The 27,147-nt window shown below is 44.4% G+C and overlaps 1 protein-coding gene across 2 annotated transcripts in view; it reads right to left on the bottom strand.

Moving 5' to 3' along the window:
* The window catches only part of ATG3 (autophagy related 3), a 70,705-nt gene that overhangs the window by 5,722 nt on the left and 37,836 nt on the right, over nt 1-27,147 (bottom strand). For both annotated transcript variants that reach the window (XM_029603431.1, XM_029603430.1), the window contains exons 8-11: nt 27,026-27,116; nt 16,104-16,138; nt 13,679-13,834; nt 5,509-5,636 (exon numbers count right to left, since the gene is read on the bottom strand). In XM_029603431.1, coding sequence (XP_029459291.1) covers nt 5,509-5,636; nt 13,679-13,834; nt 16,104-16,138; nt 27,026-27,116 — 410 coding nt within the window. The remainder of the gene's footprint in view (nt 1-5,508; nt 5,637-13,678; nt 13,835-16,103; nt 16,139-27,025; nt 27,117-27,147) is intronic.

Genomic DNA, 27,147 nt, shown 5'->3' with positions numbered 1-27,147 from the left:
CCTCAGACACACACTAGAGCCATTCGGGATCTCATGACTGATCTGCAATTAGTGGATACCTGGAGACTTAAAAATCCACACACACACGCTCTTATTCCTATTATTCTAAGGTATTCCAGAATAGATTATCTACTGGTGGACAAAGCCTTATACCATGTTGTCCAGAAATCAGAAGTGGGCATAATTACCTGGTTTGACCATGCCCCAATATATTTAGATTTTAGGCCTGGGTGACGAGAGGGGCAAATGCTTTTGGAGGCTCAATGACTCAGTACTGCATGATATCCCCTATACTAAAACTATTTCACAAGCCATTCGACTATTTTCAAACTAACGCTGGCTCTGTAGAATCACCAGTAATAGTTTGGGACTGTTTTAAAGCATTCATAAGAGGCCAATTTATCTCACGTTCCTCTTATCTGAAAAAGAAAAGGGAGGCAGCCTGCTCTCAACTAAGAGACAATTTATCATCACTTTCGCAACAACACATACATAACGGATCCCAGAAAATTCTGTCCCTCCTTAACGAGGCTCGGGAGGAACTTCATAGGCTACAAGTGGAATGCATAGCCCATTCCTTGGAACTAACCCGTCAAGAATATTTTGAGGGGGGAAACAAAAAATTACTTATCAGAATCACATCCTCAAAATTAAAAATGATTCGGGCCAGATTGAATCTACTAATTCTGCTATTACCCAGCAATTTCTTAAATATTATCAAGCCCTATACAAAGCAGAGTCTCAGATTACCCCAGAGAAGGTCAGCAAATATTTGAGCTCTATCCCACTTCCACACTCATCCTTGGAAATGCGTGAATTACTTAATGCTGAAATATCCACTTCTGAGATCTTGATGGCTATTAAAAATCTTAATGTGGGAAAAGCCCCAGGTCCAGATGGACTCACAGCAAACTTTTATAAGGTTTTTGCCCCCTAAGTAGTGACCCATCTGCAAAAGCATTTCAATCATTTGCGGGCAGGAGGTTCACTATTACCTGACTCTAATCTGGCAGGTATTACAATCATTGCTAAACCTGGCCATGACACTGCACTCTGTGGCTCTTATAGACCCATATCTTTGATTAATCTTGATCTGAAATTATTAGCCAAAGCCTTCGTCAACTGTTTAAACTGCTTCATAGACCAAATTATTCACCAAGATCAAGCTGGCTTCATCCCGCCCAAGATGGCCAGCGACAATGTTCAAAAAATTATGAATATAATTTGAGGGACAAACAAACAACACACACCAGCCCTCCTGTTGGCCATAGATGCTGAGAAAGCTTTCGATATTGTCCACTGGCCATTTCTTTTTAAAACGCTCGATACCATGGACTTCGGTGTGTTCTTCCAAAATTGGATACAAGCTTTATATAATAATCTCAAAGCATGCTTAAAAGTTAATGGTGGTTATTCAGACTCCTTTAATGTACAACGAGGTACTCGACAAGGGTGTACTTTATCTCCTATCCTCTTGGCTGTATTTTTAGAACCCCTGGCTATCACCATATGAAACAACCCCCTTATAGATGGCTTTACTCTCAATTCCCAGACTTATAAAATGTCTCTATTTGCAGAGGACATCTTTTTTACAGTTAGTAACCCACATACGTCACTACAAGCGATTGAGACTGAGCTTGCCAATTTTAGTGCAGTCTCCGATTTTAAAATCAATTGGGATAAGTCAGAGATATTAAATATCTCATGCCCCTCACAATTGGAATTTTCTTTAAAGTCACACCATTCTTTTAAGTGGGGTTCATCCAAGATTAAATATCTGGGAGTGAATAAGGGCAAACATGTATCCAAACTCTTCCAATTAAACTATGTCCCTCTAATTCAAAAAATCGAGCAGGATCTAGATAAGTAGGACAGTCTCCCCCTGACATGGCTAGGCAGGATAGCCACAATAAAAATGAATATTCTCCCAAGATTCCTTTATCTATTCCAAACCCTCCCAATTCCAATAGCCAATCCTACCCTAAAGATGTGGCAGAGGAAATTGCTTCGTTTCATAGAGTGGCTGGGTCTGTCCTATTTCAAACCAAGGAAAATGGGGGACTGGGTTTGCTGAACCTTACTTTATTTATTTAGATTCTTTTTTATACCGAAGTATAGCGAGAAGCCTTCACTCCGGTTTACATTGAACAACTTCATACATGAAACATTTAATAATATAGAATATAAACATAAAACATTAGTATTATAATTAACATCTCGGCTAAAGCAGAGTGATAAGGAACATCATTAGATAGTATAACTATAGCAAGTATCATATACAAGGCGAAATACCAATGACTGAGGTGGACATCAAGTTTAGGCTGTGAATGTTTGCTTAAATAGCCAGGTTTTAAGTTCTTTTTTAAAGGATTTGGAATCTCTTATTGAGCTTAGATATGTTGGTAAGGAGTTCCATTCTATAGGACCAGCTATAGAGAAAGCTTGATTTCTGGTGCTAGATAATCTCGCATCTGAGAGAGGGGGTATGATTAGCTATAATTTAGTAGAGATTCTTGTTGACCGTGGTGGTTTGTGTAGTTTAATCATGCAATCAATCAAGTGGAAAGTTGTTATCTTTGTATTATGTTTCAGCCGAGCTTCGTCCACTCATTGATTGGCATTGCACACATGAGGTAAAACAATGGGCCCAGATTGAGCAGGTCTGGGTAAGATATGCCATTACGAGCCTTGATTTGGCAACCATGCTGCACGTGGCACCCATGCCCTGCTATGGCCCCCAGTACCAGACATACACTGAATGTCTGGACTACCTGGAAGCATAAATTGGTGGGCACTGCCTCTTATTTCTATTTGTCCACCCTTTTCCACAATGTAACTTTTCCACCATGTCTACCTACCCAGGCCTTTTCTGATTGGAAATCTAGAGGCATTTCACAGATAGACCATATCTATACACAAGGTACTGCGTACCATATTGCCATTTGCTACTCTTCAAACTGAATATGCTCTTCCCTCTATTGAATACTTATCATACCTGCAGGTCAAACATTTTTTGTCAATGTTAAGGAAGAAGTGTATCATATCTACTGAGAGATCCCTGTTCAAGGGATATTGCTCCCACCCTTGCCCTATGAAGGGTTTGATTTAAAAAATGTATAAGCTGTTAAACATTCGCATGCCAAACAAACCCTCACACATCAGAGCCTAGGAACAGGATATGGGCAAGTGCTACTCAGAAGATGAGTGGTCCTTGATTTTCCTGAAGATGTCATCTGGGACAATATCCTCCTTGATAATTGAATCTAACTATAAATTATTGTATAGATGGCACCTTACACCCATTTGGATAAATAAATTTTACCCTTCAACCAGTTTACTGTGTTGCGGAAATTGCTCTCTACCAGGCTCCTTTATCCATATGTGGTGGGACTGCACTCACATTCAAAATACCTGGCAAACCATCTCAAGTATGCTCACAGCTATCCTGAAGATTCCTTTTCAGGTCACAAAAGAACTGGCACTTCTCAACATTCGAGATGATTCAAAACTATTTATTACACAAACTTTAATTCACCAGCTTTGTATAGCCACAAGAATGGAGATCGCTGCCTCATGGAAAAAACCTCGACCTTCAACTAAATCTGAAATTCTGCGACGTATAGACAGAACCTGCTCCATGTACAAACTCACAGCGATCAAGCACAATAAATTGGGAAAGTTTAACCTCATCTAGGAACCATACTTGACCTGGAGGAAAACTCCTACATGCAATAGTCCTTGAGTATCTATTTTAGCTCATTGCTATCTATTTTAGTCTAGTATGGCTAATTCTTTCTCAGATAGATCATCAGAAAGAATAAACACAATTGTTATTGCCATGGATATATCTATACATTGATGACTAATGTGTAGTAATGTGCACTGATGTAAGAACCTGTAGCATGAGAGGAAGGGGGGTGGGGGGGGGGGTCTACCTTTCGAGTTATAACATTTGTAAAGCTGTCTTGAACTCTGCTGGTTTATAAGGTTTGTTGTCTTGATATTCTTGTAGTTATATGTTTTTGACAGCAATAAAAGTTACTAATTAAAAAAAATAAATATCCCACTGAATATACTTCCTTAAAGTTATCCAGCTACATGTAGCCAGATAACTAATCTGCTATATGTGAATATAGTTGGTTAGATTTCTAAGTTTTCTGGCTGTGTGTGACCAGATAAGTTGCTACTTATCTTGATATCTAATTTAAAATAAAAGAACAAATATTAAAGGGCTTACGGCCCAATTTTCATCCCTTCCCATAATGCCCAGTGGGGCTCAATCCCCTTTTAAATTTAATAAAAAATTGTGCCTTGGTACAAAGATTGTAAAAGTCTACTGCCACCAGTTCCTCCCCCCTGCAGTCTAAGGATGTGGTACGCCGCATCTCCCACCACTCCGGAAATGTCCCCCATTCTCCACTGCCCCCCCCCCCCCAACATACACCCACTCAACCATGGAAATCCCTGCCAGGAGTAGAATATGTACTTATCTGCTCCCAGTGAGCTTCAGTGTAGCCTCTGTCAAAGCTGCACTGGAAGTGTAGATTACTACAGAGTTTACTTGTGAGATATTCATCTAAATGGTTTTTGAATATTGACCTTTTTTGGGGGGGGGGGGGGGGGTTTAGCCCACTCAATTGGAAAAGACTTCTGCTGAGCTACAGCACAATGAACCTTCATTCACAGCTAACCAAAGTTTTATAATCCTACATTCCCTCTAGTCTAGTCCAATTGTATCCAGACAGTCCTCAGTCAGGGCACATAGCCCAGCAAAACACAATGCACCCAAAAACCAATATTGCTCCCTCTAAGCCTGCCCACTAGAGGTCATCGTTCTGCCATCACCCAGCGGTCATGCATTCTGCCTCTGTCTGCGGCATCCTGGGTCCTAGCTGGCCTGAGGTGCGGCTGTGCTTGGGAATCGATCTTGGCTCTCCCAACAGGGCAACGTGTGTCACTGCTCCACAATGGTATATTAACTAGAGACATCGCTAGTCAGACCTAGTGCTTTCAAATGAGGCGTCAAGGAAAGCAAGAAATTACTGCTGCATAAGGATTCTTCTCTTCATTCCAGCTAAAGCCCAAATTAGGTGACAGCTCGCATCGAGGTCACTCATAAGCCTGTCTGCAGAGCTACTACATTCCAAACGGCTGACTTTTCAATGACAGGCAAACTGAGAAGGGGGACAGGATTACCATTCATTTTCTAGCCATGTGCACAGTGCTACTTGGAAGCACTACCCACACTTCTCACTGAAATGTTTAATATATCTATGTGTTGGATGTTAATCAATACAAAATAATTATGCATTTCCCACCCCGAAATTCAAACTGCATGTTAAAATAAAAAAGCTGAATTCATATTTCTCCTTGAAATAATCAAGTTACACATTTGGCCTCTCATTTACCCAGCACTAATAGTAGCCCCATTGCCATACGGCAGGATGTTGCTGGTAAGGAATGTCAAAATAGCCACTCTTTAGGGTTTTCGGGACACGGCGTCCATACCTGCATGGATGAACAGAACACATGGGAGGTGGTGGAAGATGTGGATGATTTTCTATAGTCACTGTTTTCTTGACGTGGTCTTGGCTTATATCTTCGTACATGTAGTCTACTGTTAGCGGCTGCCGTTGCTGCAAGCAGAACATTAAAAATAGTAAAACAGCCATTTAGCATATCTGGAATACAAAAGATGAAGAGCAGTCTGATGCTCTGCAATCCCCAAACCAACAAGACAGAGGGAGTCGGCTATATGCAATGAGAAAGGGAAAGCTTTGCACAGAGAACTACAAAATGTCACTTTTTTTTTTTTTTTTTAAATATAAAAGGTAACTTTACATGACAGCTACATTCTGACTGGGTGATGAGCCAATCCAAACCTGGTAAGAGGCAGTTAACTGGTGTGCAGTTCAAAGGCATTACATTAAGTAGTCAAGACTGGGCTTCACTCTAGGTTCTTTGATGCCATTTGCCAGTCAGCTAGGTTTAGAAGATGCCTGTTTTCTACAACACTGTCACTTAACCCTAGTTTCTTAAATGTAGTAGGTCCATATTCAAAAGCCATTTAGATGAATAATGTAATAGTTATCTATATCTAAATGGCTTAATTGGCCATGTCCAGCCCTTACCTGGTTAGAACTTAGCTAGATAAGACGGGGGTGTTCCAAAGGCATTCCGGAGAGGTTACCTTCTGCAACTAACTCTGCTCAGGCCAGAGGGCTGTCCTTAAGTTAGTTATACATAACCAGCTAACTTTAAGATAGCCAGGTATATTCAGTGGTGCGACCGTGCCGCTGAATATACCCTGCTGGTTAGCTGGTTATGTATGACCAACTAACTGGCACAGCCGCATAGTGGCTGAATACAGACCTCTAGAGTTCTTGTGTCCCGTATTAGTCCTGAGGACAACTAGATTCTTTGTTAGGTGAGAAATTTTGGATTTTTTTCTTCTTTTAGAAACCTAAAAGTTCTCCAAGGATGACTGCTGTACATAAGCTATCATGATCACATAGCTTTTATAGCACCATGAGCTTCAGCTGCTCTGTCACAACATGCAACAAATCTAGCTCCGTTACCTAAAGGGAAAAAAAACCCCAAAAACCTTTTCTCATAGTAAACTATGGCAAAAAGTAGTCCTCAACTCACAAGTGACTTTTTCTTTTTTTAAACATTATTTAAGCAGCTCCTTGCAAACCCACCATTCTGAGAAAAGTAACTGTAGGGAGTAGTGTAACCCATTAAAACATTCGGGTGATGATGCCTCACAGCACACAGGCTGCACTACAGTGTACAATGACTGCCGACGCACAGCTAATCCACAGCACTAGAAAGGGAGTCAGCGATTCAAAACATTAAATTAGATTCACAGTAAAACTTGGTCTTTGGATTATACTAGATGTGTTGAGGAATTCTCCAATTAAAGAACTTAGGAAATTTTTAGGCAATTCATGGAGGGTGGATATTGCTACTCACCCTGTGAATCTCTCACAGATCACAGTTTATGGTATCGCTGTATCATTTGATAAAGCTTTCCCCCAAATATGCTGCAAATAGAAGGATGACGATTAGCTGCCAGCTTTCCTGTACAGTATACAGAAGCCAGGCACTACCTACTCAAGTCAACGGGTGCTAGTGGATTGGCTTAGCTTGCCCACTGGAAATCCTAACCAAGGAGTATTGAGACATGCTCTCAGAGAACAGGTTTCCCAACCTCATCAAAGCTCATGCTGCAGAAGGAAAGACTGGGTACTTAAACCTGTGGGAGAAGCTGGAGGTGAGGAAGCCCAGCAGGAAGCAACAACCAAGGTTTGCTGAATAATATCCTTAATAAAAAGCCTTACAAATCTCTGGACTAGCAAAACAATGACCTTCAGACTGTGGAATACCCTGGTTCAATTTGAATACCACTTTCCCTGCTCCTCCTCCAAATCTGCAAAGAAGTACAGGTGACTAAGTATGGGTGGCTCAACGACGTGGATGCCCTTAAGCTTTACAATGCAAGCAATGGCAGGTACCTCACCGTGGCATATGGAGAAAAAGAACCTGGAGCAATCAATAAAACGGATTCACTTTCTATATACTGCGCTGTGAGGGGCCTTATCACTATTGTCAGTGATCGCCTACAAACAGAAAGGAAATTCAGTTTCCCTGTACGTACCCGGATCAGTCCGGACTCCTGGGTTTTGCCCCCCCACAACAGATGGAGACAGAGCAGTTACCATAAAAACTGCTCAGCCTATAAACAGAATGGTGCCATCTACAGTCCCGGCAGTATTCTTCTGTCCCCAGCAGATAGGGGAGGTGCCAAACCTACAGTCTGGGCTGTGAGCTTACTTGGTTATTCTTGTGTTTAATTAGTTTAGGGTTTTTTTTGTCTTTTGTTTTCTGGCTTGTTTAAGCTTTATTTGAAAAAAAAAAAGAAAGAAAGAGCACAAGAAAGCAGCTTGTGGCAGCACAGTGGTCGTTAGGTTCTGAGAGAGCCATCCCACGCTGGTCTGAGGCAGCTGCTTCACAGGGTCAGGGCCCTACTTATCTTCTCAGCAGCTGGGTGCGACACCGGGGAGCCTGGCTCACTCCACCCGAAGGGATCAGCACACTGGACCACTGCCGGGCAAGTTTTATAATTAAAAAAAAAAAAAGTTTTACTTTCGTTTTCTCCCGCGTCGACTCTTTCTCTCTATCCCTGTCTCAGCGTGGCGTTTGCTTTTTGTTTTTGGCTATTTCTTCACGATTTTTGTCAAAATTTGTTGTATTTTGTTTAATTTAATATTTTCTGTCATAACTCGATGCCACGTTCATTGGTTTTTCCGCACGTGCGTATCGGCCCCGCGCGCGACTCTCTAGGGAGGATCTTTGCTTTGATTGTATCCCGGGCGGGGAGGGGTCGTCGGGAGCTGGAAAAAATGTTAATTCTGCAAAAATAGCAAAAGCAAAGTCTGCCCGAGTCCCTGTGGGGACCTCTGCTGCAATTCACTTAAAGCTGATCAGTTCCCCTTCAGTGCGGGAACAGGGGCTCTTTTTCAATCTTTCAGGGTTGTGACTAGTGCAGCGCTGGGGGAAGGGATTTTTACCTCCTTTTTCTCCCCAGAAAGGGGTTCCAATGGACAGGGAACCTTCACACCCTATTTCCCCTGCCACGGAAGATAGCCCCGAGGGGGCCTCTGACTCCTCTTCCTCCTCACAATGTGTGTTGTTGCCCCATAAAGCTTACAAGGAGAGGAAGTTAGGGAAGCTGCAATCTGGCAAGCAGGATGTTTCTCAGAGTTCTAAGTCCTCTCTAAGAAACGGTTTACCCCGAAGGGAGGTGTGGAGCCTACTCAGCCTAAACTTATCCAGTCAGGGCTTTCCCAGATACTTCTAGTCAGGACACTGATCCAGATGACCCAGGCCTCCAGCCCAAACCCCCGCTGGGGGTGGATGTAGACCCTGATTTACAGCACCACAGCGCAATGCGTGGGGCGCATGCTGTGGAGGGGGATGACCCAAAGGTGGTGCAACGTTTTAGAAAGGAGGAGTTAGGTCCCTTGATTCCTGCTATTTTAGCTGAACTGGGCATTGAATATCCCCCAGAGGAATCTAAATTGGGTGCTATGGATCCTGTGTTGCTGGGTCTTAGAGGCCCTGCTTCTTCTTTTCCTTTTCATCTCTCGGCTACAGATTTGCTTTTCCGAGAATGGGATACCCTGGATATGGGTTTGAAAGTGAGTAAGGCCATGGACAAGCTATAGCCTCTGCCAGAGGATGCTTTAGAGCTGCTTCGAATATCCAAGGTAGATGCGGCAGTGTCTGCTGTTACCAAGACCCCCACAATTCCGGTCACTGGAGCTACAGAACAAGGGCCTGTAAGACAGGAAATTGGAAGTGCAACTTAAAAGGATTTTTTGAGGTTTCTGCACTGGGAGTGCTTGCGGCTATTTGCAGCAATTTCGCCTTTTGAGCGGGTCTCTGCTGGGTTCAGCAATTGCAAGTTAACGCTGATTTATTGGATGAAGAGGCGGTCCAGGCAGGTCATCTGAAAGCTTTGGTGGCATACAGCGCGGATGCACTGCATGATCTTTTGCGCACATCGGCCAGATCCATGGTTTCAGCTGTCTCAGCTCATAGGCTCCTCTGGTTGAGAAACTGGTCCTTGCCCTTCAAAGGCAAACTACTTTCGGTAAGGATCTAGAAGATATGATCCAATCTCTGGGTGAGAATAAGATTCATTGGTTACCAGAGGATAGACCGAAATCCAGAGGTTCATTTGCCTGTTGGGCCAGATTCAGAGGGAATCGAAGATTTCGCCCATCTAGGCTGCCCGCGGCCCCTTTTTGGCAAGCTCCTAACAGGCAACAGACTTGGCCCCAGTCATTTCGGGTCCATCGATTTGGCAGACCTGGTAACTCCCAGTCTGCTTCCAGTGCAAAAAAGTATCCCAATGAAGGGGCACAGGTCCATTCCTCGGTGCCGGAGATAGGGGGCAGACTGTCCCTGTTTTACGAGGAATGGACCAAAGTAACGATGGACCAGTGGGTCCTTACTATGATAACAGACAGCTACGCTTTAGATTTTGCACAGCGTCCTCGGGACCGATTTCTGATTTCTAATTTCTCCCTGCGGTTACGAAACCAAAAGAAGAGCGATGCAGGACACTTAACAATGACTTCTGAAACTAGGAACCATTGTCTCAGTGCCTCTAGAGGCAAGAAGGAAGGGCCGTTACTCTATTCACTTCATAGTGCCAAAAAAAGAGGGATCTTTTGGCCCATTCTGGATCTTAAGAGTGTAAACAGATGTCTCTGGGTTCCCCAGTTTCGCATGGAGACGCTTCGGTCTGTCATTGCCTCAGTTCGCAAGGGAGAGTTTCTAGCATCCTTAGACCTAATGGAATCTTCACAAAGGCATTCGGTCAGACCACCAGAGGTTTCTTCTGTTTTCAGTTCTGCATCAGCATTTTCAGTTTCGGGCTCTACCCTTCGGTCTGGCTACAGCATCCAAGACATTCACTAAGGTGATGGTGGTGGTGGTGGCAGCCCATCTCCGCAGAGAGGGGTTACTGGTGCATCCTTACTTGGACGACTGACTGATCCGAGCGAAGTCAAAAGCGCTTGCCCAGGAGGCAATTCAGGAAGTACTTCAGCTTCTGCAATCCCTAGGCTGGGTGGTCAATCTCGCCAAGTGCCGACTGGAGCCCACTCAGTCATCAGAATACTTGGGTGCTCTTTTCGACACTCAGCAAGGCAGAGTTTCTCTTACCATGGAACACATCTCCAAGCTGCAAGTCCAAGTTCGAGGTTTAATGTTCAAGCACCCACCCAGAGTCAGAGATTATTTACATGTTCTCGGGTCGATGACTTCAACATTAGAACTGATACCTTGGGCCTTTGCTCATATGAGACCTTTATAGTCCGCATTACTTTCCCGATGGAACCCAGCCTCCAACCTTTTTCATCTACCTTTACCGCTTACGGAGACAGCGTGAGGCAGTCTCGATTGGTGGTTAGTGACTGACAATTTAACCAGAGGAGTTCCCCTGGAGGTGCCCCACTGGACAGTGGTCACCACAGACGCTAGTCTCTCAGGTTGGGGTGCGGTATGCCAAGGAAAATCAGTGCAGGGTCTTTGGTCCCCCGAATAGCTCTGGTCGATCAATCGACTGGAAACCAGGGTGGTATGGTTAGCATTGCAAGTGTTCCATCCTCTCCTCCAGGGCAAGTCGGTCAGAATTCTCTCAGACAATGCGACCACGGTGACGTATATCAATCGCCAAGGAGGAACCAGAAGCCAACCAGTGGCAATAGAAGCTCGCCAATTAATTAGCTAGGCAGAGCTAAACTTGGTAAGCATAGCAGCATCTCACATCGCCGGTGTGGACAATGTGCAGGCAGACTCTCTCAATCATCACCATATAGATCCCGGAGAATGGGAGCTGGCAGAGACTGCCTTTCAACTCATATGCGATGCATGGGGCACACCCAGCATGGACCTGATGGCAACGTTTCGGAATGCCAAAGCACCAAGACGGCAGCAGAAGGGGTAGATGCCCTAGTGTTGCCTTGGCCCATCGAGGTTCTGCTGTATGTCTTCCCACCTTGGCCATTGATCGGCAAAGTACTCCGGCAGGTAGAGATCCATCCAATGGAGATCATTCTGATAGCTCCAGAATGGCTGAGACACCCCTGGTTTGCGGACCTTCTCAATTTCGCGGTGAACGGTCCTCTGTGGTTTCCGGTTCTCCCAGACCTGCTGCATCAAGGGCCTGTTTGTTTGGAGGATGTCGATCGCTTCTGTCTAGCGACATGGCTTTTGAAAGGTAGAGGTTAACCCGCAAAGGCTATTTTCCGGCTGTGGTAGTTACGCTTCTCCGATCGCGTAAGACTTCTACCAATCTCACATATGTTAGAGTATGGAAAGTTTTTGAGTCTTGGTGTTTGGACTGTGAGGTTGCGCCTACCTGGGCCTTGGTGTTGGATATTCTGTGTTTTTTTACAATCCGGTCTTTCTAAAGGGTTGTCATGTAGTTCTCTCAGAGTGCAGGTTGCGGCACTTGGTTGTTTGCGTGGTTCCATCCAGGATATAGCGTTAGCGGTACATCCGGATGTAGTTCGATTTCTTAAGGGAGCAAAACACTTGCGTCCTCCGCTTCGGCATCCTTATCAGTCGTGGAGTTTTAATTTAGTCCTCACTGCCCTATGCTCGGCACCTTTTGAGCCTTTGAAGAGATCGACTCTAAAAGATCTTACCTTAAAGGTGATCTTTCTGGAGGTCATTACTTCGGCTCGTAGGATGTCAAAACTCCAGGTGCTTTCCTGTAGGGAACCCTTTTTGTGGATTTTGGACTCAAGCATTTCTTTAAGGATGGTTCCGTCTTTCTTGCCAAAAGTGGTTTCCTCTTTTCATGTCAACCAATCGGTGGAGTTGCTGGCCTTCACGGATTTAAACCGTTCGGATCCTTTAGCTAGTGACTTGCAGAAGCTTGACTTTCGCAGAGCTTTGCTGCGTTACCTTAAGGTTACCAATGAGTTTCGTGTGACTGACCATCTTTTTGTGCTGTGGAGCAGTCCTAAACAAGGACATCAGGCATCCAAAGCTACTATAGCTCGTTGGCTAAGGGAGGCTATTAGGTCGGCTTATCTCCTTCGAGGCAGATCCCTTCCTACGGATCTACGTGCCCACTCTACTCATTCACAAGTGGCGTCTTGGGCAGAGTGTCCAATGGTATCACCGCAGGAAATTTGCAGGGCGGCTATGTGGAAATCTCTGCATACTTTTGCAAGACATTACAGACTGGATGTACAGGCTCCAGTTTCAGGAGGATTTGGAGAGGGAGTGCTTCGAGCGGACCTCTCCGGATCCCATCCCAGGTAAGAAAGCTCTGGTACATCCCAGGAGTCTGGACTGATCCGGGTACATACAGGGAAAGGAAAATTAGTTTCTTACCTGATAATTTTCGTTCCTGTAGTACCACGGATCAGTCCAGAGTCCCACCCGTCAGAGGCATGGAAGAACGGGAGAGTCTGCTCGGTTCTTATCTATTTCGTTATTTCACATTCACAGAGATTTTTAATGTTTTGTCCTCAAGTGGTTTTTTCAAGGTTCAGGTCCCAGGAGGGTTTAGTGGACCAGTTTGTTTCTTTTATTATATATAGTTATGATGGTTTTGAGAGTTCCATTCTGCTTTGACATTGGGTAATACTGCCGGACTGTAGGTGGCACCATTCTATTTATAGGCAGAGCGTTGTTATGGTAACTGCTCTGTCTCCATCTGCTGGGGGGGGGGGGGGGGGGGGGGAGCAAAACCCAGGAGTCTGGACTGATTCGTGGTACTAAAGGAACGAAAATTATCAGGTAAGAAACTAATTTTCCTTTTTCAGTTCTTAACTGCAAGACGACCACAAATTATGACACACAAATTTCACATACAGTAAGTACAAGTAAGGTTAAACTGAAATGATATCGGATTGATAGGGAAATGTCACACTGCTACACACTGCATCTCAGTATCTCTGACACTATAAGAGACCGCACTCAGTGACTGCTAATGGACAAGCACCCAGGAGTTACACAGACTGAGGCCTTGACAGCTGCACAGCCATAAAGTGTGCCAAGAAAAGAGCTTATAAAAAAGTCAACAGTGCAAGCTGCTGGTAAAAATAGAAAAATGGGTTTGCTGAAAATGCAGAATGCAAGCAATTACCTCATCATATCCAAATAACCAGAGTCTTGGGGTTTGGTAATACTTGTCGTACGTGATATAGAGGTCATAGGTTCTAGTTTGTAGGATTGCATCTTCGCCGCCAACCTCAGTTTTCAGTTTGCTGGCTTCTACTATTTGTCTGGTATCAAGCGTGGCCTGGTGTGCATAATTGAGAAAAGGTTTGTTAATTATTGCCAGTAAAAGAAATACATGTTAAATAAAAAAACAACAACCCTGAAACATACAGGGGGCTGGGTGGCACATGGGGTCATATGCATGCCTTAGGATCTCAGTTCAAATCACTTATCAAGGAAATGAATTTAGTAACCTCAGTCTAGAGCCTACCACACTAACATCCTACACCAGAAAAACCAACCTAAACTTTAAGAGAAAAGTCTGACAACTGTGGGAAAGAGTAGCATAGGAGGGGGTGAAAGTCATCACCACTCTGGTGCATTGGTAGAGCTATGGGGTCTGCCTGCCTATGGTGGCTAAGCAATCACTCAAATTCTAAGAAAATCAGTCCATTTTCAGTAATGTAAGGGCCGGTTATCTACAGGGTCAGCAGACATGCAGTTTTCAAAGGCTTCTGGGCAAGTTTCTTGCTTTATTTTTTCCCTCTGTGGTTTCTCTTTGGTGTGGCCATGTGTATATTTCATCAGTCCCAGGTCATCTGTCCTCCCCAAAACTAAATAGGGAGAATAAGTCCCCTCACTGTGAGGGAGGCAGGGCAGCCATAACACAGAAATTCTGCAAGAAATGGGCCCAAACTGCAAACTGCTTCCCAACCAAATATTTTTTTCCCCCCAAAAAACTTTTCCCAAGTTGCCTTCTGGCCCCATTCGTGTCCTCCACATAAACGGGCCTTTTGCAAACACTGCCGCCACCTGCCATGGGACCCAATTATGCTGTGTGTAAGATTTCCTAAAAATCTGCTTTTGCTGACAAAGTGGTTTTGCCCTGGTGTCATACACTGTGACCTTCTACATCTATTACAAGACACCACAAAAACAAAAACAAACAAAAAAAAAAACCCCACCCAATAGTTCATTATCATTTTTAATATATTTTAAAATAATTCATTACTACGAGGACATGTCTATGGCATCTTTGCTCAATTCCAGCTAAAATGGAATAACAAAAGCGGTATCCTTTAGCAATCCAGGTATACTCCCAGTGGGATTCTCAAAGCCCTTTCTGCAGGCAGAAAACAGTGCTTTACCCACAGAAAACAGCCAAAGATTGCTCACCTGACTTGTCGGCCAGCTTATGCCGTGTGTGGGTGTGTGTGTGTGTACTCCCCTCCCTCCACCTGCAGGTGTTCCCCAGGGCGGGGCTGGGAAGTGGTTTGCACTTCTGCGCACACTTTTCCATTCTGAAGGACACATGCGCATCTTCCCAGAAAACAAAACAAAAAAACATCTGCACACAGAATTAGCAGGTGCACGGGCTGTTTGGATGGAAGACTTTTCCCAATGTGTGCTTTCTCCTTTGAAAACTGCTGTAACGCTCGCATGCGGTCGCTTAGAAATTTAGGCAGGCTGCTCTGGAATTACTCCCATCACAGCAACGCACGATTTGAAAAAAAATCAATAATACGTAAGTTAACTAGGATGCTGGAAAGAATTTAGGTAACGCACGCTAACTGCCCTCTCAAGCAGTCTGTTCAAAACTTTATTTTCTACGAGCTGTGTGCATTAACATCGTATACTATATATTTTAAATAATTTCTAATTCTAGACAATAAAAAACCCAGCATGGTTATCTGAAAACCACCCAGCCTTTAGCCAGCTAAAAAGTACATGCAGGGGAAAACAAAGTAGGTGGAGTCAGGGGCTTGATTAGGTCGGGGGAGAAATAATGTGCACGGATTTACATTTTTAAATATTTGCACATTTTCAAGAATTAAAAAAAAAAAAAAATACCTGCAGGAAAAAAAAAAAATTCAGGTGAGCAATTTTGAAAGCAAAAGTACAAAAGGTACTTTCCCTTTGAAAACGGATGTTAATCTCACGAGAGATAAGTACCCACAGACTCTGCACCACTGTTCCCCATCCCAATAACCACACCACGCACACAGGACCAGATTTAAGGTGCGGGTGCCCATGGGCAGAGTGCCACGGCAGCACCCCTTTGAAGCTGTGCTAGCACCTGGTCCTCATGCAAGCAGAAGCAGGCTCCTCTCTGGGCTGGATTCTTGGTGCCATAGGCAGTTGCTTATGTTGCCTGTGTCTAAATCAGGGCCCTGCATGCACACAAATCGTACTGTGACCTTGCCTAAACTTCATTTAGGACTTCATTTACTAAGTGCTTTCCTCACTGAAACAGAACAGGAGAAGAGCCTCAGTAAATTAAATCAGGCCCTGAACCACTTCCATCCCGTGGGTTAGAAGTTATTGGGGGGGGGGGGGGGTAATGCACTTACATCATCCGTTTCCAGGAGCCCGCTCTCTTCATATTCTGTTAAAAAACATTCATAAATTAGGACAAGGATCAAATAGTGAAGACATTTATTCTGTGCAGAGACAAACTGCTTAAGGAACAGAGAGGAAGTTTATGGTGTAGGTCACTTTGGGCAGAAAGTAGAGGGCACATTTTTTTGGACTGTAGGGACTGAGAATGAAGGATTCACTGACAAAGCCCTTTGCATTACCTTTTTCCAAACCTACATGACAAAAGAAACCAAGAAAAATCAGTTTTTAAATGGAAAGGAGGCTTAGGTTTCTGCCATGATACATTATAGGGTTGGCAAATCATAACACAGCACTGTGATCAGCAACAGTGCCTCACCCTTCCCCTGGACGAGGATAAATAAATAAAACCCATCCCCATCTCTTAATGCACAGTGCCACACAGACTTACAGTGGCCGACCCAAACCTGCCTAGTCCTTTCTGCCTTATGCTGAATCAAACCGGTACTAGGGCAGCTGCTGACTCTTAATCATGGCAGGAGCCCAATCTGCTGTCAGTGGGACAAGTCTTACTAAACTAAGCATCAAGAAGCACCAGGATAGCTAAGAGAGGACATTTCAGGGGTAAAGCCATAGGCAGTGGCTCCTCAGGTTTCAGACGGTAAAGGCTGCCTTTCCATTCACAAGGAATACGTTTGTCCCATATACATGCCAAGAGATTTAAGACAAATGATGTCTACAGACAGCAGCATCAAGTTTACTGGTATCTTCAAGAGTCAAAGTACTGGATATATATTATGAGATGCACTGGCTTACATGTAGACTAACCACATGGCTCCAGGTAGTAAAAAAAACAAGTGAGCAAAGTGCTGGGTTTATAATTGCAGCTTTCACATTTTCTGCACTGAGCATCTCCCAAGAGTCCTTTGTAACAAGAGCTGAAAAAGCAGGATACCTCAGCTGCTCCTTATGACAAAGAGCTAGGGTATCACTAGGACGCAGCTCTTCACCATGATGCGATGTTGCCACAGTGACTGATAATGTAACTTACAAACAGTAGTATTAACTTGCAAATTAAATATGTCAGCAGTTGCACACTGATTAAGATTGCACGTTAGTGCTTTTGTACCAGGGCTGAAAGTGGTTCAGTCAGGGCCAATGGAAGCACTGGGCAGAACAGGTGCCTGCCTAGAGCGTCCCCATTTTTGGGTGGCTGCAGGATGGGGCAGTCAGTCACTGATCGGCCATCTGCTAATGGACTGGGCTGGCCTTGCCCGCTGTGGCCCAAAAGAAGTGAGCCGGTGATGGGTACCCATCATGTTGTTTTAATGGGGGCAAGAGTCCATCTCCACACACCCCACCACTTTAAAATAGTTATTTACCCTTTGAATCAACACTAGGACCAGGGGAGACTCCATGAAATTAGCAACTGGCAGATTTAAAACAGATCACAGGAAGTATATTTTCACTCAGCGCACAATGGAATCTGTTGTCGAAGGACGTGACCAAAGCAACTAGCATAGTGGGGTTCAAAAGAGGGTCAGCCAAGCGCAGGTGCAACAGGTAGTAGTGGCCTTCTTCCACCTCCCTTCCAGCATTGAGGAGCAGCACTGCTATCCCACAGCAGACAAAGGGAAGGCCAGAAGGAAGGGGGAGGTCTGAAAGCTATATGTGTGCTTGCCTGTGTGTATGAGAGACTGCATGTGTGTGTGTGTGAAGGCCTGCTTGGTTATAAAAGAGCGACAGAGCCTGTGAGACTGTATATGTATGACAGAGTGAGAGTATCTGTGAGAGCTTGAGCCTATGTATGTGTTAGAGCGAGAAAGAGTGTGTGTAAGTGTGAGAGAGTGAAAGAGCCTGTGTATGTGACAGCATGTGTGTGTGTTGGGGAGGGAGCGAGGTAAAGATTGTGAGGCCCCCTCCCCCAATCCACAACAATCTGTGGGTGATTGGAAATTTTTTCTCCTATTTTAAATTTTGGGGTATTTCATGCATCTACTGTTTAAAATATTTGGTGTTTGGGAAATATTAGACAAAACTTGAGTTATTTTAATTACTGGATGTTTGTTGGCTGTTGCCTGCTTGGCATTTCTTCTTTTTTTTTTAATATGGTTTATTATTATGAAAGATCTTTTATATCTCAACTTTATTGCTTAATGTTTTATGAGGAATGTTTGTTTTTCCATTGTTGCACTGCATAATAGTCAGGCGTTGCTGTGTTTTCCAGAGCATGTGTGTGAGCAAGAGTGAGTATGTATGTGGGTGAGAGAGACAAGCACACTAATGAGGACTATTTAAAAACAGTGAGCATGTGTGTGAGAGAGAATATAAGGGAGTTTATGTGAGAATGAGCATGTTAGAAAGTATAATATGCTCAGATTGTCATGGATTAGTCAGGGATTGGAAGTATGCACAAACTTTCTCCTCATATATATGCATACTTCCTATCCTTGACTAACCCATGACAATCTGAGGGTGAATGGAGTCTAAAGTTCCCAGGTATGGAGAGCAAGAGATTATTTTAGCCTTAGTTTTACTTATATGGTGTTATTTGATGCATCTGCTGTTTTGAAATATTTTGATTAAAAATATATAACATTGTTTGTATTTTCCAATCATTTGATGTTCTATTCATCAGCTGCTTTGAAGCCCAAGCATTTGATGACACTAAGGTAGATGCGTTCCTCCAGTGCATTGAGACTCTACGGCACCCGCAGTTGCCTACAGTTAAGAAGGCCCAGTCAGCACTCTTTTTTTTTTTTTTTTATAATGTAAATTTTATTGAACAGTTCGAACAATAATACAACCATTACAATCGTGTATATGAACAACGCCAGACTAAGCGCACACTGATACAATACTAAAACAATCTTATACCATACAGAAAAGGCAGTTACTGATAAGCTCCACAATAACACATAGAATGTAGACCACTGTACATTGGAAAGCTAAACATATAGCGGATGCGTAGGTAACGCTACCATCCAGACCCCCAGTGTAAAATGCAAAAGGAAATATATGCATGTGACTTGGAAACTAGAGAACGTACCAAATCTCAGTGTTGTATGAGCGTCCCCCATCAGGAAGACCCACGTACCTAAAGCTCAGGAATGTACGTACAGCTTTGATACAAAGAAAAGAGATAACCAGAATACAACAAATTGGCGTAGAAATTAAAGAAACACATCCGGGGAACAAAAATCAGCATTGAGAGGCAGGTGACCCAGCCGTTGCCAACATTGTCTCCCTCCAGGTAAGATACGGTTGCCACACCCTTTGAAACCGTAAAAGCTGGCTTCGCTTTTGGGCTGTAATCTTGTATAGGGAACACATAGCATCGAGTTTCTGATAAAGAACTTCCCTATCAGGGACTCTGTCCTGCTTCCAGGAAGCCGCCAGGGTACATCGCGCTGCTATACAATATTGATTAATTAACAGGCACTCATATTTTGAACCATCAACCGACATATTGAGTAATCCCTGAACAGGGGTTAAAATGATCCGTTGGTGCAAAGTGCAAAAAATGGTATCCATAACATCCTTCCACAGTCTCTGAACATGAACACATTCCCACCATACATGGATAAAAGTTCCTACGGAGCCGCACCCCTTCCAACATTGGGCATCAGAACTAAGACCTGCTTTGTGCAATCTATGAGGTGTCAGGTGCCAGCGAAAGAGTACCTTGTACCCGTTTTCTGTAAGGGAAGTGGCCACGGAACTGCGTTTAGTATTGGAAAATATCTGATCCCACTCTTCAGGTGCCAATGACCGACCTAGTTCCATCTCCCACTTGTGGGCATATGCGGGTTTCCCTGGCAATGCACCCTGCAATACCATGTAGAGCTTGGACAATCCACCCTTGATACGGTCAGCTAGATCACACCAACCCTCAAATTGGGACTTACCCCTGCGAAGGTCCACCAGTATATGCTCTTCAGTCAAAAAGTGCCGAATTTGGTGGTAATAATAAAGGGTAGAATGTGGAATAGAGTATAGCTCCTGGAGATGTGAAAAAGACAGTACCCCATCCCCATCACATAACTGCCCCACAGTGTGCAGGCCCCTCTCCCTCCAATAACGAGCTGAGGTCGAATCCCAACCGGGAGAAAATCGAGTGTGGTAATATAAATGGGTGTGGCAAGAATAGTGTCTGTGCCCTATGATAAGATGTTTCCACTTTCCCCAGCATTGAAGAGTCGTTTGTAGAGGGTCAGTGATGCTGCCCCCTATCTTCAAGGTCGATCTAGGTTGCCAAAGAAGGGCTTGTAATGGTATGTTGCCCACTAAAGATTGTTCGATGGTCACCCAGCCAGGCCTCTCAGCTTTTTTATACCAAGACAGAATACATCCTAGTTGAGCAGCAGCATGGTACCACTGTAAATTGGGGACCCCCATCCCTCCCCTCAATTTATGTCTGTACAGTGTCGCCCGTGCTACCCGAGGTGGCCTCCGTTTCCAGAGGAAGGCAAAGAAACGTCTCTGCCAGCGTTTTAGCAGGTTCGTCGGAACGGGAATAGGTAAGGACTGAAATAGATAATTAAATTTGGGTAGAATGGACATCTTCAATATAGCTATGCGTCCAGTCCAGGTAACTGGTAGACCATCCCAGATATCCAAATCCCGAAACACTTTAGCCACCAATGGGGTATAATTCAAACGAAACAAGTCCGCCAGTTTAGGTCCTATAAAGATTCCTAGATATTTGAGTTTGGCACCCGCCCACTTAAAAGGAAACTGTTGTTTTAACGGAGCCACTTGGTCCGGGGGCATAGAAACATTCAACACCTCCGATTTAGCAAGGTTTAGTCTAAAACCGGAAACCAAACTAAATTCCCGAAGATGGGCCACTACCCCATGTAATGACTGCTCCGGTTTAGACAAGGTAAATAGAATGTCGTCCGCAAAAAGTGACAACTTATGATCCATCGCTCCCACACGGACTCCCATAATAGTCCCCGCTTCCCGAACTTTAGCAGTAAAGGGCTCTAAAAACAACGCGAATAATAAAGGGGACAACGGACAACCCTGTCTCGTTCCTCTCTCAATTGGAAAAGGGTCCGAATATACTCCATTAACTTTAACCCTGGCTCTTGGCCGATCATAGAGTTTAAAAAGCCAATTGAGAAATTTGGGGCCAAAATTCATTTTCTTCAGTGTTTTAAACAGAAATTGCCAATGGACCATGTCGAATGCTTTTTCAGCATCGACTGCCAACAAAATCGCTGGAATCTTAGTCCGAGTGACTTGCCAGATGAGATCCACTATTTTCCTGACATTGTCTGCCGCTTTCCGCCCGGGAATAAAGCCAGCTTGATCCTGGTGAACCAATTTATTCATAACTGAATTAAGGCGATTGGCTAAAATTTTGGCGAGTATTTTTAAATCTATGTTGATCAAGGAGATTGGGCGATACGACCCACACTCCACAGGATCCCTCCCAGGTTTGGCCAAGATGGTTATACCCGCGACATTCGCCTCAGAGGGTAGAACTGCCTCCCCTTGCAGTGCATTAAAAGCTTCCAACAAATAAGGGGTAATCTGAGAGACAAACTTTTTATAAAAGGAACCAGTGTATCCATCCAACCCTGGGGCCTTATTAGGTTTGAGGTCCTTGATAGCATATAATATTTCCATGGGTGTAATAAGACTTTCAAACCTCAGCCTCTCAGCCTCAGAAAGAGTCGGGAGGGTGGCGTCGACCAAGTAAGCATCAATACTATCATCTGCAATTTGAGGATCCACAGAGTAGAGGGCACCATAAAATTGTTGAAATCTGTGTTGGATATCTTCAGCAGAATTCAACAACGAGCCATCTAACGCTTTAATGCGTGTGATTTGACATTGTGCAACTTGGCGTTTTAATTTCTGAGCCAGCAGACGACCCGCCTTATTACCCCACTCAAAATGTTCCTGACGTACCAATAGCAACTGGTGCGCTACGTCTTCAGCCCGCAACAAAGCTAAATCATTACGAGCTTGTTGAAGGGAAGCATAGGCCCTAGTGGATAAGGTGGCTTTATGTTGTTTTTCGAGGCATGCAATATCAGACAGTAACGCTTCAATTTTTTCACCCTTCACCTTTTTCTGATAGGAAGCTTGTGATATTAATCGGCCACGCAACACCACTTTTAAACAGTCCCACAACACTGGTGGTGAATGAGAATGTGGAGAATTAAATTGCTGATAATCTGCTATAGCATCCTTTAAGGTTTGACAGAACGATTCATCAGCAAGCAGGGTGTCGTTCAGGCGCCAAAATCGGAGGCCTGCCTTTTTGTTGTGTAGATGCAATGTGAAACCTATAGGGGCATGGTCGGACCAAGTAATAGAACCTATCTTTGGTTGCACAGCCTGCAGACTCAATACCTTATCTATTAGGAAGTAGTCTATACGAGAATAAGTGTTATGGGGATTAGAATAAAAAGTGTAATCCCGCTCATTAATATGGCGGTGCCTCCAGATGTCTATCAAATCCCTATCTCGGACGAACTTTCGGAGGGATTTACGATCGTATGATGGTCCTCCACCCCCACCCGCTGAGTTATCTACATGAGGTTGTAAAGTGAGATTGAAGTCACCCCCTAGGATGAGGTGTTCAGGGGTTAGTTTATTCAAAACCTCTCCTATCTGAGCTATAAAAGCGTGTTGGTTGGTATTGGGAGCATAGATATTGAAGAAAGTGTACGTAGTCTTCTCCACCAACAATTGTAAAACCACATATCGCCCCAAAGGATCAGCCACCGTTTTAGTAACTGTACCTTGGATATCTTTGTGGAGTAGAATACTCACTCCTGAGTATTTCGCAGATTTAGATGCAGCAGCATGAAACTGTTGCGGGTATTGAGCCCAAGATAATAAATGCTCATATCTTTTCTTAAGATGAGTTTCTTGAAGAAACAAGATATCAGCCCCAAGCCTTTGCACATCATTACGGAGAATCCGCCGCTTATAAGGGTTATTCAACCCCCTAACATTAAGGGACCATATGGTTAGTTTCGCCATGATTTAAAAAGAACAATGGCGCCACTCAGCCATTCCCCCCAAAAAAAAACAAAACAAAAAACTCGGGCCTGGGACCCGCACACAGCACAAAATCCCACAGACTCCCCGTGGGAGGCCCGCTTGACAAAACCAGCGTGAGAATGATGCAGTGGATGTGAAACAAAGAAAACAGTAACTCCCAAAGGTCTGGTATACACATGCAACTGGAACTGTGCTATACTTTCTGTTCCCACTTGCCCTCCCCCTCCCCCTCCCTCCCAACTCCCAATGCACTCCACAGACATGTGCTAAAGGCACCCCTGTGTAGGCTATGAAGGACATTATCATCTGCAGAGCCCTCCCCTACCCACCCCCGAGCCTCCATCATTACTAAGCAACCTGGGTATAGATATATAACCATCAACCAAAGAAACAAGAAATGGTAATAAACTCAGTCCCAAAATACGAGACAGTCTCACGTCCCGTGACATGAGTCCATCCAAGTATGGAAATCCCTGGAACTGGGACAGACTGCTCATCCTGCCCCCTTATCCGGGGCAGAAACTCGTTCTCCGGATTGTCTCCGCAGACGTTTGCCTCCATGGCGCACCCGTTGCCATCGTGGAGTTTCCAGCACGAAAGTGGAGGTCTTCTTTGCAGGAGCAGTATGCTGCACCTGGTGACCGGCTGCTTTGAGTACTGCCACTGCGCCCTCCACTGTCTCTGTTTTCGTCGTCGAACCATCTACGGTAATTGCAATTCCAAAAGGAAACAGCCAACGATACCGGAGACCTTCCTTGCGCAGCACTGCCGTGACTTCCTTAAATTCCATCCGTTTTTTGAGAGTCATGGGGGACAGATCGGCGTATATTTGTATGTTATTATTCTCCCATGCCCAGGAATTGCGTTTTCTAGCAATTTGAAAGATGCTGTCCTTAATAGTGTATTTAGTAAAACAGACAATTATGTCCCTAGGCTTACCAGGCAATTTTTGGCCCAAAGAGCGGTGAGCCCGGTCCAACTCAATATCAGCTGCTGATAGCTCCGTAGTCCCGCCGCCATCTTGAGCGTATAAAAAGGAGCAAAATCTCTGAATCGTGGCCCCACAGTCAGCGTACTTCTCATCTTCGGGGATACCTCGAAACCGCAGATTATGCCGCCTCCCACGATTGTCAAGATCTTCCAGTTTTGCAGCGAGTGCTGTATAATCCGCCTGGGTTTGGACCGAATTGTGTTGTAACTCCTTAAGCTTGATGGCATGTCCCTCCAGCCTCACATCGCATTCATCCGTACGCCGCCCGATCTCTGCCATCTCCTCTCGAATCTCCGACATGGCCTGCTGCAGTTCCTGCTTATATTCTTTAATTTCGCGGCGCAGATCCCCGAACCAGCATCGGAATTCCTCCCGGGTCGGGTGGGTAGATGGCGCCGCGTCCGTCTCGCCCTGGTCCCGCTCCTCCCCAAAATGGCGTTTGCTCGTGTCCGGGGCTCCTAACACTGCACCAGGCCCGCCGTCAGCAGCCTCATCGGGAGCGTAAGCAAACTGCTTCAAATCCGGCCCCTTTTTTTTCTGAGCCATCCTGAAGGCTGCGGAGACTGAACGGTGCTAATTTTAATCAAATTCGCCAGGTTGAACGCTGCAAAAAAGCTGCAAAACGGCTCGGGGTGGGCGGGAGCTCGAGGTCATGCGGCCATCTTGCTCTGCAGCGAGAGCGCCCCCCTGCCCAGTCAGCACTCTTGAAGCGTACATGGTGCTTGTTAGCCCATGTGGCCCTTATAGCATTGGAGGTCACACTCGAGGATGCCCCGACACCTCAATGGCGTCAGATGTGCATGGGCAGTCAATACTGGACATAGCACCAAAGGTGCAGCTTCAAGCTGCTTGCCCACACTCCTGCTCACTCTCTCACAAGGAAACTGCACTATCACAGGCAAGCAGGCGGGGAGGCTACGTCTTCCTCAGCTCCTGCTCATGGAGACTAGCTCCTTTGAATGTAGGGAATGGTGTGGTCCTCAATCTCTTCACCGATGCCGACTGATTAGTGAAACGACATGAAACTCCTGCCCAGGTAGAACTCAGGCGAGTCCCCAGGCTCAGCAGCTTACATGGATTCATGGACTACATTGACAGTCCTGGAACACCTGACAAAGGTACAAAAAAAAGACAGAGCAAGGAGAGGACACAGGTACTAAACTGCAGTTGCAGTATTTATTTACTAAGGGATAGTATTAGACTCTGCCAGGCTGCACAGTGACTAAGGCCCACCATGTGGCTGGCAGACAGTGGAAAGAAGAGAAAAGAAAAACAGCTGCAGCTCTAGAAAAAAAAATTAATTTCCAAAACCATGACACATATGACTCGGGGGGAGGAAGGACCGAGGGACTCTGCCTAGGGGGCAGGGTGATAACTACAGCTTCACATGCTCAGAAGGGCATGTTTGAAAATTCTAGAATTTTTGATGTCACACATGTGAGGACTACCATTCTGCTTGTCCTTGGAGAATTTCATCATAATCCTGGCTGTTGGATGACAGAGGGTTTCTAATATCGTCAAACTTTTTTCATCTAGCAAAAATACAGTTGATTTATAGATTTTATGATATGGATCCTCTCCTCTATTCCTTCCATAATGTGAATTTCTATTTTATTATGTATTGTTTATAGTTTATTATTTTGTTGAGTTATAATTGGAAGTGACCAGGGGTTATGGGGGGGGGGGATCCACCTTGAACACAAATTCTTTCTAGGAAAGATGAAAAATATGCTTTAAATTAAACTGAGGGATAGCACAAGAGCTTATAAATCTGGAACTGGTTATGTAAAGCCATCTTCCAGAAATGTTCACACACTTAACTTCACCTCAGGAATATAGGTCAGTAATAAAAAAAAAATTGGGGGAATGCAATACAGGTCAGGATAAAAAATGGGGGAATCGTAGTTTAAACTGGCAGCAGTAATTTTCTCTCTTGCTACTCTAGGCTACTCAAACTCAACTACACATGCACAGTCACCTTGATGTTATCAAGGGAAAAAAAAACAAACAAACAATGCAAGTGAAGTCAGTGAAAAAAAAATGAATGCAACATCCATAAAAATTGTACACAGTCCACATTTCTGCATTCACATTGTGCATGGGAAAAATATCCTGTACTGCTTTATTTTAACGTTGCAAGATGTTATAAAACTGCAGGATTTTTTTTCTTTCTGTATTGGACAAATTCTTCCACAAGTGTTTGAAATTTTATTCCCACATCCTTAAGTCTGATCCTAAATAAATGGGGGCACTCCTATGTGGACCCTCTTCTGAACCCCATTGCAGGTGTCACACTGATGCAGGAAGCATGAATGCAGCAAGGATAGCCGAAGAGCGGCTCCTCATCACAGCCCACGAAGGCATCGCACTGATCCATGTGAAGCAGGAGGACAGCAATGACAGCTTACAGAGCAGATTCCAGGAAGGAGGCATTTTTAAAATAAAAGCAGCACTTTTTTTCTTTTTTCAACAACGTGTGAAAACATAAGACAATGTACTAGAACAAACCAGAAAGCTTTAGAAGTGAGATAAAACAAAGTGAGAGAGCTAGCAGACTGGTAAATTGTTTTGCTGCATAAAAAAATTGCATTAGCTTGAACTGTATCATCAAATAAAGCAAAAACACTCAAAATATTTCTCTCTGGATTTTAATTTATTTTCCGGATTCTTTTATTAAATAAAATGTGCTTATTTTGCTTTTTATTTGCTCACAAACTTCCTATTCCCCCTCACAGTAAGTGCATAGGATCAGCAGGAAGCATTTCTCCTGCTGGTAGAGGGGCTGACCCTCCGAGGATCCCCTTGTAGGGGTGGTAAGAGCTTTGCTTCTCTGCTGACAACTGACCAGAAGGGAGATCTGGATCTACTGCTGGCCGTAGAAAGCACACAAAGGAAATGAATTCTTAGCATGGCATTTACCTTCCATATCCGCTGCCTCGCCTTCCTCGTCGTCCTCCTCGTCATACCCACTGCCACATGTCCCTGGACCTGCTGCTAGTGCTGCAGAATCCTTCCATGTCAAATGGGAAGAAAAAAACCCC

This window comes from Rhinatrema bivittatum, chromosome 5 (genome assembly GCF_901001135.1).
Source record: "Rhinatrema bivittatum chromosome 5, aRhiBiv1.1, whole genome shotgun sequence".
Lineage (NCBI taxonomy): Eukaryota > Metazoa > Chordata > Amphibia > Gymnophiona > Rhinatrematidae > Rhinatrema > Rhinatrema bivittatum.
The sequence above is the reverse complement of the archived record's forward strand: the minus strand, read 5'-3'. Positions and strand labels throughout refer to the sequence as shown.